At 52.4% G+C, this 12747-nt stretch overlaps 3 protein-coding genes and 1 non-coding gene across 4 annotated transcripts; all 4 read left to right on the plus strand.

The window, feature by feature from the left end:
• Positions 1-384: 384 nt before the first annotated feature.
• On the plus strand, positions 385-5067 carry CAOG_07073 (hypothetical protein). The gene is made up of 9 exons (XM_004343747.2): positions 385-747; positions 905-1356; positions 1511-1871; positions 2071-2326; positions 2437-2717; positions 2787-2856; positions 2985-3065; positions 3156-4157; positions 4356-5067. Exons 1-9 carry the CDS (start codon positions 398-400, stop codon positions 4989-4991), a joined length of 3489 nt encoding a protein of 1162 aa, XP_004343797.1. The 5' UTR covers positions 385-397; the 3' UTR covers positions 4992-5067.
• Positions 5068-5174: 107 nt separating this feature from the next.
• CAOG_07074 (programmed cell death protein) lies at positions 5175-8298 on the plus strand. The gene is made up of 3 exons (XM_004343748.2): positions 5175-5825; positions 6412-7595; positions 7822-8298. The coding sequence occupies exons 1-3, from the start codon at positions 5309-5311 to the stop codon at positions 8116-8118; spliced, it is 1998 nt and encodes a 665-aa protein (XP_004343798.1). The 5' UTR covers positions 5175-5308; the 3' UTR covers positions 8119-8298.
• Positions 8299-8510: 212 nt separating this feature from the next.
• Positions 8511-8583, plus strand: CAOG_09781. The gene has a single exon. It is a non-coding gene; the product is annotated as a tRNA-Ala (tRNA).
• Positions 8584-9542: 959 nt separating this feature from the next.
• On the plus strand, positions 9543-11155 carry CAOG_07075 (NOD3 protein; the record flags this gene model as incomplete). Its single annotated transcript, XM_004343749.1, has 7 exons — positions 9543-9634; positions 9890-9973; positions 10040-10123; positions 10189-10272; positions 10352-10435; positions 10521-10604; positions 11023-11155. The coding sequence occupies 7 exons, from the start codon at positions 9543-9545 to the stop codon at positions 11153-11155; spliced, it is 645 nt and encodes a 214-aa protein (XP_004343799.1).
• Between the last annotated feature and the right edge of the window lie 1592 nt (positions 11156-12747).

A 12747-nucleotide genomic window follows, 5' to 3' on the forward strand; every position in this document is an offset into this window, starting at 1 on the left:
AAAAAAAAAAAAAAAAAAAAAAAAGCACTCAAAAAGGAGAGATCAAAGAGATCGTCAAAGGAAAACCAAAAAAAAAAAAAAAAAAAAAAAATGAAGAGCAGGAGGGGAAAGAGAAACAAGGAAGAAACAGCTGGATTTGGATTGCTGCTCAGACGCCGCTCAGATGCTGCTCAAACCAATCAATCCCGCCATCGCGATCAGCTTGGCTTGTGCGATCAATCATTCTGAAATGAGAATGACGAGCGCTGCTCTCGGAAGACAGGAACGCTTGCTCCAGGCATTTGGCGTTGCAATCCAAGTGGGATTGTCGCAATGATGCAAAATACCTCCTCCGCTCTCCCCCTTAAAACAATACACATCAGATGATGTGGTCAGTCCTTTTGAATCCCTTTGTTGTATGCCAAGTGGTGCTGCTGCTGGGTTTGGTCCCCGCACTCCCTCCACATCCGATGCTGCTGGTGCCAGCATGAGCAGTGCGACCGCTACTCCCACCACCACCACGACGACTACGACTACGAGTACGAGTACGACTACGACTGCCAGTACTGGCGCTGGAAGTCGACCTGTCGAGCCGAGCTACAAGGCTGCCCGGATGCAGTCCGTGCTCGAGGTGCTCGGTCCAGACGAGACCATCACCACCGCGAGCGTCGCTGCAGAGGGCTTCCTTGTCGTCGGAACGAGCCTGGGCGCCATCTTGCTCTTCGATGCGCAGGGTCGCTTCATCACAGGCCGGCAAGGCGTCCATCGGTGAGTTTGCGTCGGTGGCTCAATCGCGCTCAGTTCAGTGTTGATCGTGTGGTATCAACATGCAAAAGCCATTACATGCATGGGCATGGGGGAATAGCTCAGCAGAGGGCTAACCCATCCACTCATCACTGGCATTGTAATGCTTCTGCTTGCCTAGACACGACGTGCTTTGCTGCACTGTTCATAATGGATGCATCATCACGGGTGGCGCCGATGGACGAATTGTATGCTACTCGTGGCTCACGGGCGATTGTGACGATCTAAACACGCCGTCGGGAAGCGGGAGCACCGCAGCGCTGGAACCAGTTGCAGGCGTGGCCGTTTCGCCCGACTTTGTCCCGCCAACGCTGGCACGAACGATGGCATTGTACTCTCATGCGTCCGCGTCGCCTGGAAACCCGAGTAGCCCGGCAGGCCAAGGGTCTGGCACATCCGCTGACGCTTCTGGTAACGCTGCTGCCGCGACAGCTGCTGCTGCTGCGGCGGCGGCTGCCGGCAAGAAGGACGCCAGCGCTGGCGTGTTATTCTACGCTCGAGCCAGCTCTGGCACGGTTGTTCGACGGCAAAAGGGTCTTTTTGGGTTTTCCGAAGAAGTTATTTGGAGCGATGGTGGGTTTTGGCGACATTTGGTGCTGTTGCTGTGCGTTTGATTCAGAACACCGTTTGGACTAACCTGTTTTTGTTTGTTTGTTTGTTTTGCTGTGTTTTTTTTTTTGCAACATTGCATTGAATCCTCTGCCAACCATCTACTGAATCCTTGCAGATGAGAGCCATTCTGATCGAGCGTGGACGGGCGCTGATGCTCAGAAGCAGGGCACCCAGCAGCACGAATACCACGGCCCAATGTTCTCGCGCGATTTCCGCAACATGTGCTACTTTGCGCCATATCTGTTTTTCTGTTGGCAGGATTCGCTGTACATTTACAACAACGCCAAAGACAAGTTGGTTGGTCGCATCGGTCAAACTGCCGATGCCCAGAACGGCGGTAACATTGACTGTGTCGTGACCCCTGACCAATTGATCGTCAAGTGGGGTGCCGTGGTCTACTTTTGTGCTCGAAATTTCGGCGATCGTCCGTTGACTGTCTTGCGGCACTTTCAAGCTCGTCGCGAAGTGGCCAAGCTGTGAGTGAAGAACAGAATCAGGATGGGAGGGATTTGATCCGTTGTCGTTTGAGACTTGTTGTGTGTCTAGTTTTTCGACGTGAATGTGAAGCTGCATGCAGGATGTTCACTTCTTTTTTTTTTTCTTTTTTCTTGTTTGTTTGTTTGTTTGTTTGTTTGTTTGTCTGTTTGTTTGTTTGTCTCTGAATCTCTGTCGCAGATCTTTGCTCGGCCAACACCTAGTCATGCTGTTTGAAGACTTTCCACATTATCACTACGGCACTCCTTTACACGAGCATGCGACCGACACAAAGGCGCACGCTCCGGCACCCATCCAAATCGCCCTGTTTCGTCTCGACACAATGACGCTGGTGGACCTGTTCTCCCTCCCATCAAACCTCTCTGGTTACCTCATCGGCATTTTTGCCGACTACACTGTGGGCCAGCCGCAGGCGTACTTGTCATCGCCGTTGCGAGTAAGAATGGGCATGTGCAATGGCTTGTCACTCAACAGGTCCATCGGGCGGCTGTGACAGAATCTCACCAGAGTCAACTGACTGGGCATGGTCTCGCTGATAAAACACAGGGCACAAATCGCTGGTTTTCGTCAGATCACACCAGCGATCTTTCCAAAATGATGCACTTTCCTTCCACATTTTCTCTAGCACTGCAATCCTCGTTCGCTTCCCCGCTGCCCGTGTCTGCCACGGCCACATTGTCTGCGTTCCAGGGCATCACGCGCCTCTACGTGGTGCTTTCTAACGACGTTGTCATTCTGCGCTCGCTGTATGTTTCGGAGCAAATCGTCTGGCTCGTGGAGCAACAGCGCTTCCCCGCGGCCATTCACATGTGTCAGCGACATCGGAGGTAAGCATTCGAGGAGGATGAAGCTTCATGTCGTGCGTGCTTGATTTTGACCGTTGTTGCATGTCGCAGAACGCGCGAACTCATCGAAGTTGCCAACGAGTATGCCTGCCACTTGTGGGACAAGGCGCAGCATTTGCTGGTGAGCTACTTTGTGTCATGGTTGGCGAGTTGTGTTGGGCCTGATCACGATGACTCAATTTTCTTTGTTGTGCTTGGGCGTTTTTGTTTTTTCTCTTTTTCCTCCTTTCTCGATCTCCCGCCTGACAGGCTGTTCAGCTGTGGGCAGAGTATGTGCTTCCAAGCGCCCCTCCACGATTTTGGCGGATCTTTGTGGACAGATTCGAGCAGGTATTGAGGCGATTCTAGTGAAGTTGCAGCCGAAATTGATTGTCGACTTACATGGACCGGCTGACTTACATGGACCGATGCTCTGCGCAGACAAACCAACTCCACTTGTTGGAAAAGTACCTTCCATTCAATGACCGCTCGCTGTTGTCGCCCGAGACGTATGCTCGAGTGTTGGAGCATCACATTGAGACTGGCGAAAACCAGGCGCTTCTAGAGTGCGTCTCGTACTGGCCGGTACTGTATCCAATGCCTCGCATTGTGACGCGCATCATCGAGGCTATTGCTTCCGCCTTGCAACTGGTCCAGCAAGCATTGCAGGTCGAGGCAAGCAGCGCCCAGCTCCGTGGTCCAAATCATTCTGGCCGCTCGCCCGAGGCTGCCGAGGCGTCTTTTGATGATGACATGCAGTTTGAGGGCGAAGCTCGCGCTGCGCCAGACCAAGCCTCGGCTACCGCTCTGTCATCAGAGCCAGCAACAATGCAAGCTTCCACCGAAACGCCGGCCCCATCTGGTCGTGTTCTTCTGCCTAGCCAGCAGCTACTGCAAGGGACCCTACCACTCTTCTGGTCATTGTTCAAGCTTTTTGAGTTTGCCAACCGTCCTGTCGAGGCCGTACAAGTTCTCATTGTGCTGGAACGGATTGATCACACGGCATCAAAGGGATACCCGCTCGCCTACTTTCACGCACACAACCTGTGGTCCATCTTTGCAGCAGAGTCTGCAAGTGTAGGAGCTGTCTCTAGTGGTGCAGAACAACCTCCGGGGCATGCTCTGCCACTTCGCTCTCGCTCACACGACCCGGAAGAAATGTTGTCGCCCAACAATCCCACATCCGACGTGGGCGGTACGGCGCTCTCGTCGCCTTCGACCCCGACTCCCGCATCCAGCTCTTTGAATTCGGCTCAAGAAACCATGGAAGAGCTCACTCTGTTTGGCGGCCACACCGCTTGCAATCGAATTGGCATCCAAACAGCCTCGCAGCTGCTTGGCTCCCGCGCTTCCCAGGCACGATTGCTGATGCATCTTGTCAGCCTTGAACCCGATCGCGGGTGTCAGCATCTTGCCACTTGCGCCATGTCTGGTCTTCTTCGGGTGCGTCGGAAGTTGAGCTTTGTTGATTGTTGTTGTTGCTGTTTCAATTGGCACTCACTTTTCGTTTCTTTGGGGGTTTTTTGTTGTCTTCTTTCTTTTTCGGCTTCCCTTCTTTTCTTTCTCTCTCTCTCTCTCTCTCTCTCTCTCTCTCTCTCTCTCTCTCTCTCTCTGTCTCTCTCTCTTTCTCCCTAATTGTAGGTGTCGTTTGTGCTCGACCTGTTTGCCTATCATCGCAGCTTGCTTCAACCACCAGAACAACGCGCAGTCACACGCAAGCTCGAATTGAGTGAACACCCTGAACCAGACCAAGCTACAACGACATACACTGCTGCTGCAGTCTTGCTGGACACGGCTGCAAAGAACGATACGGTCGGTCTGTACAAGTTCCGCCTGTGGTACCTGATGTATTGCGTCATCCAGGACGTCAAGGGAACGCAGCTCCACCATCGCGAAGTGATCGAGTCGTGCAAAAAGATTGTTGGCTACACGGGCAAGGGCTCGCGACCGGAATCCATGCTGCTGCGGATGGGCTCTGATGGCGCCGACGTGATTGCGACCATTTCTGCGGTGGCGGCCGACCCAGAGTTGGCTGCACTCAGTGCGATGGAAATTCCCCCATCCCCCCACGCATCGCCGCGCAAGCAAGGGAGCAGCGGTCGCGCATACCCGCTTTCTGGCATGGAACTTCCCCCGGATTCACTCGCTCGACGCACCATCCGCGCCTACCAGCACCACCTTCATTTGCAACAGCAACAGCAGCAACAGCAGCAACAGCCGTCGCCACCCGTCCAGCTGCCTTCCCCAGCTCAACAACAGCAACAATCCGAGGCTTGAACACGCTTGGTTGTTTCTCGTTGACTTGGCAGATGGTTTGGATTGTTGGCTCGCTCCCTCCCTGATGATTATTTTGTTCCTTTCTTTCTTTATTTGTAGTTCTCAGAGTTCAAATTATCGACACACTTTCAGACCAAACACTTAGCCAATTTCAGCCAATTTCAGCCAAAATTTCAGTCAACAAATTGGTGGCGAATTTTTTTTCATTTTTCGAGTTTTTGTCGCTTTTTTTTTTTTTTTTTTTTTGTCGCTTTTGTGTCGCTTTGTTGGTTCTCCCATCGTTTCACGCAACACACTTCCCAACGCCAAAAAAAACCATGTCGACGGCTGCTGAGCATCTCACGAGCCCGCCAACGGTTCCGCAGACAGCGTCGCAGGCTGCCTTCCTCGCGCATTCCCGCAATGTCAACCACCACAGCGGTGGTGTCGGCAGCGGCGGCATCGGCGGCGGCGGTGGTAGCAACCACTCGCTCAGCGGTGGCAGCAGCAGCACTGGCAGCATTGGTGGCGGCGTTGGCGGCGTTGGGATTGGATTGAGCGCAGCAAGCAGCGGTGCGAGCCATTCTGCACCCATCGCAATGCCCCACCACAACAGCGCTGCGTACATGCCCCACAGCCACCACCAGCACTATGTGCGTGGAAACAGCCTCGACAACGGCTCGTCGAGCGATGGCTCAACCAGTGGCGGCAGTGGCGGCGGTGGCAGTGGCAGTGGCGGTCGGCGTTCGAGTCGTGAAGCGATCGCCATCGCCGCCGCCGCAGCCGCTTCCATGCGCGGCCGTCGCAAGCGCAACACGTCCTCTGGCTCGTCCCGCAAGATCGTCATCAAGAAAGGTATGTATTTTGTCTGAATTCGGTCTCTGCGCAATCGCAATGAAAGTGAGAAAAAAATGCGAGACGAAAAAAAAAAAAAAAAAAAAAACAGACAAAAGCAGCGTTTTGTTGATTTTGATGACGTGATTTCCAATTGTTTGAGCGCGCAACCGAAACTCAAACGGTCACTCAACACTGAAGTACAATGAATGAATCGTCGTCTGATTGTGTGGATTGTTGCTTTTTCCCCCGGGAAAGAGGGGTTGAGTATGGAAAAAAACAATCACACTCAGTGAACATTCAAGCACCGAACAAAGTGGATGAACATGGAGCATGCATCGCTCAAGCGAACAATTGGCATCTAAGGCCGAAGACCTGCTGGCGCTTTTGTGATTGGGAGTGCTTGGCGGTTGTGGGAATGGACCGCACTTTTTTTGGTGACTGCTACAAAGTGCGTCGCTGAGCTCTTCCTTAGATGTGATGTGGCTCAAAAAGCAATCATCATAAACAACGTCCGACTATGACTATGACTATGACATGTGTGCCTGAATCACTGATTGGTGATGCGTTTGTTGGTTTCGATTCGATCGTACTCCTTTCTTGGCAGGTGGAGCTGGTGGCAAGACTGTCTGGGGCAAGCCAGGGTGTGAGATTGATGCCGCGCCCGCGACGTCGAACGATCCGCGTGATCCCAACTACGTGGACGAAGACGAGGAAGAGGAGGACGAGGCGTTTGAGGACGACGATGATCGCTTCGACCCGACCGAGCCGCCCACCCGGTCTCAGCGTCCCAGAGTGGGTCTTCCGCCCAAGCAGTCGTCCGCGTGGCAGGCCGCGGCTCAAGAGAAGGAGGAATGCCAGCGCTTACTGCAGCAAACGTTGCCGCACTACATGTTGAACGGCGATCCAACCGACATTGTCGACGCGCTCGAAGACGCCAACTTTTCGGCTGCGGGCGTCACGATTGTCGCTCATATCATCGAGATGGCTCTGGACCGCAAGGACTGTGACAGGGAACTGGCAGCCATTCTTGTAGCCACACTGGTCGCGCAGCGCATCGTGGGATCGGACGATGTTGCGAACGCCTTCGAATCGCTGTTGGCACGCCTGTCAGACATTGTGCTGGACACCCCTCATGTTGTGCAAACCCTTGCCAAGTTCATTGCACGTGCGGTTGCGGATGACATTCTTCCTCCAGTGTTTGTGACGCGCAGTCATTCCGGGTCCAACTCCAGTTCCGCGGCCAGCTCCTTCCCCGCCAGTCCGTCGACGCCTTCCAACACGCCAATCTTCCGGCCCATCACCTCGTCCCAGCGCACGCTTTCCACCTCCGTCCCGACGCTCGCCATCCCGATCGGGGCTGGCAGCGCCCCGCCTCGCAAGAGCTCTACGTCCACCCCAGCTCCCGCCAACAGCATTGATGAGAGAGCGTTTCTGTCGCTGCATGCGGCCCTGCTCTCGACGAGTCCGCGCGAAGCAATCAGTGCTCTTGAAGCAGCAGCCGCCAACTACGCCGCGAAACGACACAACAGTGTGTCGTCAACGTCCATGTCTCCGGTTCCGGAACCGGATTTGGCCGTCGATGCGTTGCATCTTGCTAAGACGCTTATCAACATGAAGCACGGCTTTGTTCGCTTGGACAATGTCTTTGGCGTCAACGGTGGCAGGCGCACTGTCAAGCAGCTCTCCAAACAGATTGGCCTGCTGTTGCGAGAATACTTGTTCAGCGACGATCTGGCCGAAGCGGAGCGCTGTGTTCGTGAGCTCGAGGTGCCGCACTTTCATCATGAGGTAAAGGAGAGGAGAGGAGGCGGGGGGAGGGGTTTTTGTTATGGGTGGAGTTTTGCTTTTTTTTTTTTTTTTTTTTGTGTGTGTTTTTTTTTTTTTTTTTTGTTTTTTTTTTTTCCTGATTCTTGCTTTTTTGGGACTGTGCTTTTCGTTGTGGTTGATTTTCTTTGCAAGAATCGCTTCACTGACACATTGTCCTTTGCTTCTAATGGATTGGGATGCTCACTAGATTGTGTACGAGGCAATCATCATGATGATGGAGCGACCAGCGGCACGAGACCGAGCTGCCTTGAGCCGGCTGCTTGGCGCGTTTGCCAGAACGTTGTTGCTGACCCCCGACCAGATCGAGCAAGGTGTAGCGCGTGTGTATGAAGAGCTACCGGAGCTTGCAATGGACATTCCAAACGCCGCAGGTCATCTCGACGAATGCATGAAGGCTGCAATCACGGACGGTTGGATTTCGCAACCCACCCTTGTGAAACTTGCCGGCAAAGCCGCAGTGCAGCACGCACCACGTAGCTCTTAGCGGCGTGTGGCAGTCTTTTTCCAGAGTGGGCGTAGCCAGCGAATGGGTTCTCCGACGGCGACTCGTTGCTGTGATGGAAAGTGTTTGATGTGTAGGTCGGGTGGTTTGGAATTTTATGAATCAGGTGTTTGCGCTGTGTCTTTCGCTGATCATTGTCAATACAAGCAATTTTGGAGGCAATGAGCTGAGTGGCGATGGATTAACCTTTCCAATTGGACTTGGTTGTGATTGAAAGGCCCGGGATCTGACTTGACTCTGGCTTCAGACATGTACCGGCGCAACCTATGCAGTGCTTGCCAGTCCGGGATCCATCAGGCGAGCAACAAAATCCAAATCCGAAAGCTCCATTCTCGTTGGTCAAGTCATTTGCCCAGGCGCGGACACATCGAAAGGGGCTTGTAGCTCATTTGGTAGAGCGCATCGTTAGCATCGATGAGGTCAGCGGTTCGACTCCGTTCAAGTCCATTTTTTTTGCCTGGTTGTTTTTTTTTTGTTTTTTTTTTTTTTTTTGGTTTCCTCCAACCACCAAAAGCTCGCTGTGCCTCGTCGCTAGTATTGGCGTATGAAGCTCTAGTCAAACACTTGCAGCCCAGATTTGGTGTCTGGGATGCTAACAACATTTTGGTCGTCGCAGAGGACGAGAATCATCTTTTGGAGGGTCGATTGCGAGGGCGTTGCCCCAGAGCTTATGGAAGCCTGGGCTAGTCTTGAGTGCTTTGTTTGTGCGGCATGTGTAGGTGTCTTGCCTCGCGCGATTGAGAACGAGGCTTCGGAAGTGCGCAACAGCATGAGTCGGGTGGATGGTTGTGTGATCGAAGCGAGCTCGGCACCGCAACGTCCAGAGTGTCCATCGGGCCAGGTGGAACAAGATGGTCAGACACGAGCGGGAGTGGTCGTGCTTCTTGTCCACAATGAGCAGTTCGTATCGGTGTGTGCGCCAAGGTCCGAGCAGCTTCGTTTTGGGCAATGTTTTGTTTTTTTGTTTTTGTTTTCCCTCTCCTTCATGTTTCAAGTCGGCGTCCGTACTTGTCATCCTCGTCTATGCCCTTGTTGAGTTGTTGTGTTTTTCAGCCTTCTTGATGTTAGTCATTGTTCGTTGTTGTTGTGGCGGCGCTTTTGTTTTTGTTTTTTTTTTTCTTTGTTTGCGTCGCTGCCGCACTTTTCGTGCGTTTGGCTCTGCACTCTGTGTTTGAGAGATGATATGTGAAAGCCCAACCAATGAGACTGACTGAAACAACCGCGTTGTTCCGATAGATTGAAAGTCAGCCATGCTGTCGTATCAAAATATGAGCGCGAGACAGCGCGAGTTGTACGACAAAGTCAAGAATGCGCGTGAATGGTTCAGGTAAGAAAAAGCCGGAAATATTGGACGACAAGTGGGTGATGTCAGCAGAGGGCATTTAGAGTGCTCACGGAAGGACGGAATGCACAGTCTGCACGACAATCAAATTGGCGAAGATGGTGCGCGGGCGATTGCTGAGACACTCAAAGTGAACACGACACTGACTAAAATCAAGTAAGTCGTCTCACATTGACTAGTGCATGTGAGTGGGTGGTTTCAGCAGAGGCATTCAGAGTGCTCAGTGGCGAATGGGACGGACAAGTCTGACTGAGAATCAGATTGGTGATGCTGGAGCGCGGGCGATTGCTGAGACACTCAGAGTGAACACGACAGTGACCGACCTTGGGTAAGGCAATTCGCTTCGATTGATGCGTGTGAGTGGGTGATGTCAGCAGAGGACATTTAGAGTGCTCACTGATGGACGGACAGGCTATGGAAGAATCAGATTGGCGATGCTGGTGCCCATGCACTTTCTGCGGCACTCAAAGTGAACAAGACGTTGATCAAGATCGAGTAAGGGGTGTCACTTTCACTCAACAGGAGGCATTTAGAGTGCTCATTGATGGAGGGGATGTACAGTCTGAATGGGAATCAGATTGGCGATGCTGGAGCACAGGCGATTGCTGAAACGCTCAAAGTCAACACGACGCTCGCTAACCTCGGGTAAGTCATCTCACTTTGATGTGAGTCAGCAGAGGTGCTCAGAATGCTTACTGATGACTGAACAGTTTGCACAATAATAAGCTTGGCGATGCTGGAGCGACTGCGATTGCTGAGATGCTCAAAGTGAACAAGATGCTAACTTCGCTCAGGTAAGGCAACTCACGTTCACTGATGTTTGTAAATGAGTGATGTCAGCAGATGGTTTTCAGAGTGCTCACGGATGAACAGCCTGGATAACAATCAGATTGGCAATGCTGGAGCGCTGGCGATCGCTGAGGCACTCAAAGTGAACAAGACCCTGACTTGGCTCAAGTAAAGCATCTTTCTTTGACTGAAGCATACAAGTGACTGATTCAGCAGATGACATTCAAATGCTCACTGATGGAGAGATGTACAGTCTAAGTGAGAATCAGATTGGCGATGCTGGAGCGCAGGCCATTGCTGAGGCGCTCAAAGTGAACACGACTTTGCCGTGTCTCGTGTAAGTCACATCACTTTCCACTGATGCTTGTGCAGGTGTGATCCAGCAAACGAATTCAGAGTGCTCACGAATGGAGTGAATGGACAGGCTCCAGCAGAATCAGATTGGTGATGCTGGAGCGCATGCAATTGCTGAAGCACTCAAAGTGAACAAGACCCTGACTTGTCTCTTGTAAGTCATCTCTCTTCAACGATGCTTGTGTATGTGCGATCCAGCAAACGAATTCAGAGTGCTCACTAATGGAGAGAATGGACAGGCTCCAACAGAATCAGATTGGTGATGCTGGAGCGCATGCAATTGCTGAAGCACTCAAGGTCAACAACACAGGGCTAATTGTGCTCTTGTAAGGCATCGCACTTTGACTGATGCTTGTGAGTGGATGATTCAGTGGCCAATGCTTACTGATCGTGAGGACTAGTTTGAATGAGAATGAGATTGGCAATGCTGGAGCGCAGGCGATTGCTGAGGCTCTCAAAGTGAACACGACGCTGATTGTGCTCTTGTACGGCCGCTATCCCTCAAAGTTCCACTTGGCGCAGAGAACTAACTGATGGATGGAACGAACAGGTTGGGAGACAATCAGATTGGCGATGCCGGAGCCCAGGCAATTGCCGAAGCGTTCAAGGTGAACCAGAAGCCGAGGTTTACACAGTATGATGTCGTGCACTTTCACTTTGCCAGGGTCATCCATATCACTCACTCACATTGCTCAACAGTCTGGAGCGGAATTGCATTAGCAATGCTTGCTCTCAAGCAATCAATACACGCAGGGACCATGATGGACGGGGACCTTAGTAAGTGGTCCTTGCCAAATGAAGCCATTGAAGCTCACGCGAGCTGCTTCCAACCAATGGAGTGTGCCTTCCGATTGCTCATTTATGTTGCTTGTTCGTTGCGCAGCATTTACGACCAGGTCAATCCTCTTGCATTCTCCTTACTTCCACGCTTTGCTACCGCTGACGACCTTCAGACCGTATTTTGCTTGCTGACCGGCGAACCGGCGCTAGAGGATCAGTCCTCACTTCTACCAGCATTACCAGCCGAGATTGCAGACATCATTATGGACGAAGCGCAATACTGGCAAGGCGTGCAGCATACCAAACGAAGCCCGTACGATGGCCGTCCTGTCAAGATCACAGTGCCTCAAAGCATCAATGGAAATTCGACCCGTGTGAAAGCAATTCAAGTGGTTCGGGACACGAAGAAACTTTACCACCGCATCGGTGACAACGTCTTTGACTTGATTGTTCGAGATGAGCAAGGTGCTGTTCAATATGAATACGCGGCGAAAGCGACTTTTGTCGATTCTACACTCGTATCCGCGACGCTCTGGCCAGCGAGCACTCCTATCATCAGGCAGATCCGTGTGGGTTGGCAAGTTCAGGTTCAACCCAGCAAGTCTCCCTATGATGTGTTAGATGCATGTAGAGTCATACTATCAGGACTCACAGGCTCTGCAACTACCTCTCGGTCGTTCTTTGCGAAGAAGACTCGGCGTTGATGTCTTTGTATTGTTTGTTTGCATGCGTTTGGAATTGCAGTTCAGTCTGCAAAGTGAAATAAAACACTTTACAACAACATTGCCTGGCTAACCCTACCAAGGTCTTACACATTGCAGACTCTGACTACAGTCACCCGATGTCTGTTGTAACCATTCCAACCAGCGCTTCGACTAGCGCTGAGACAAGCGCAGGCCCCGCGGCAAACACGAGGCAACAGACGGCAGCGAGAAAAGAGAAGATCGCGCTTCTTCAGGCGAAGATCGCTGCTTTGGAGCTCGAGAACTCCGATCTGGAAGGAGACTCCAAGGACGACGAGGAGACACTTCAACAGGATGAAGATCTGAAGGATCTGACGAAAGCGCACCAGGGTCAAGGCGGCGAGATCAAAACTGAAACGGACGTCGAGCCGCAAAAGCTGGCTTCGTCATCGTCAGTCCCACCCCCAGCAGTCTCAACCCCGGCGGTCCACCAGCCCGCACCCCGTCCGCAGGCAGTCGACTGGCAGCCCGCCAAGGCGCCCAAGCTGCTAGCCCCCTCGTTCGACGGCACGGCGGCAAAGCTGACCCAATACGAGAAGGACTTGAAGCGTTACCGATCGTACTTTCCAGAGGAGAGATGGAACGAGATCCTGTCTCTCACCT

The sequence above is a fragment of the Capsaspora owczarzaki genome (genome assembly GCF_000151315.2).
Source record: "Capsaspora owczarzaki ATCC 30864 unplaced genomic scaffold supercont2.13, whole genome shotgun sequence".
Taxonomy (NCBI): Eukaryota; class Filasterea; order Ministeriida; family Capsasporidae; genus Capsaspora; species Capsaspora owczarzaki.

Bases quoted from the DNA above. Each gene is read 5' to 3' on its own strand.
- CAOG_07074 (XM_004343748.2), top strand. From the start codon at position 5,309: ATGTCGACGGCTGCTGAGCATCTCACGAGCCCGCCAACGGTTCCGCAG. The intron at 5,826-6,411 runs GTATGTATTTTG...CTTTCTTGGCAG, and splicing joins CAAGATCGTCATCAAGAAAG to GTGGAGCTGGTGGCAAGACT. The intron at 7,596-7,821 runs GTAAAGGAGAGG...GATGCTCACTAG, and splicing joins TGCCGCACTTTCATCATGAG to ATTGTGTACGAGGCAATCAT.
- CAOG_07073 (XM_004343747.2), top strand. From the start codon at position 398: ATGCCAAGTGGTGCTGCTGCTGGGTTTGGTCCCCGCACTCCCTCCACA. The intron at 1,357-1,510 runs GTGGGTTTTGGC...GAATCCTTGCAG, and splicing joins AGAAGTTATTTGGAGCGATG to ATGAGAGCCATTCTGATCGA. The intron at 4,158-4,355 runs GTGCGTCGGAAG...CCCTAATTGTAG, and splicing joins CCATGTCTGGTCTTCTTCGG to GTGTCGTTTGTGCTCGACCT.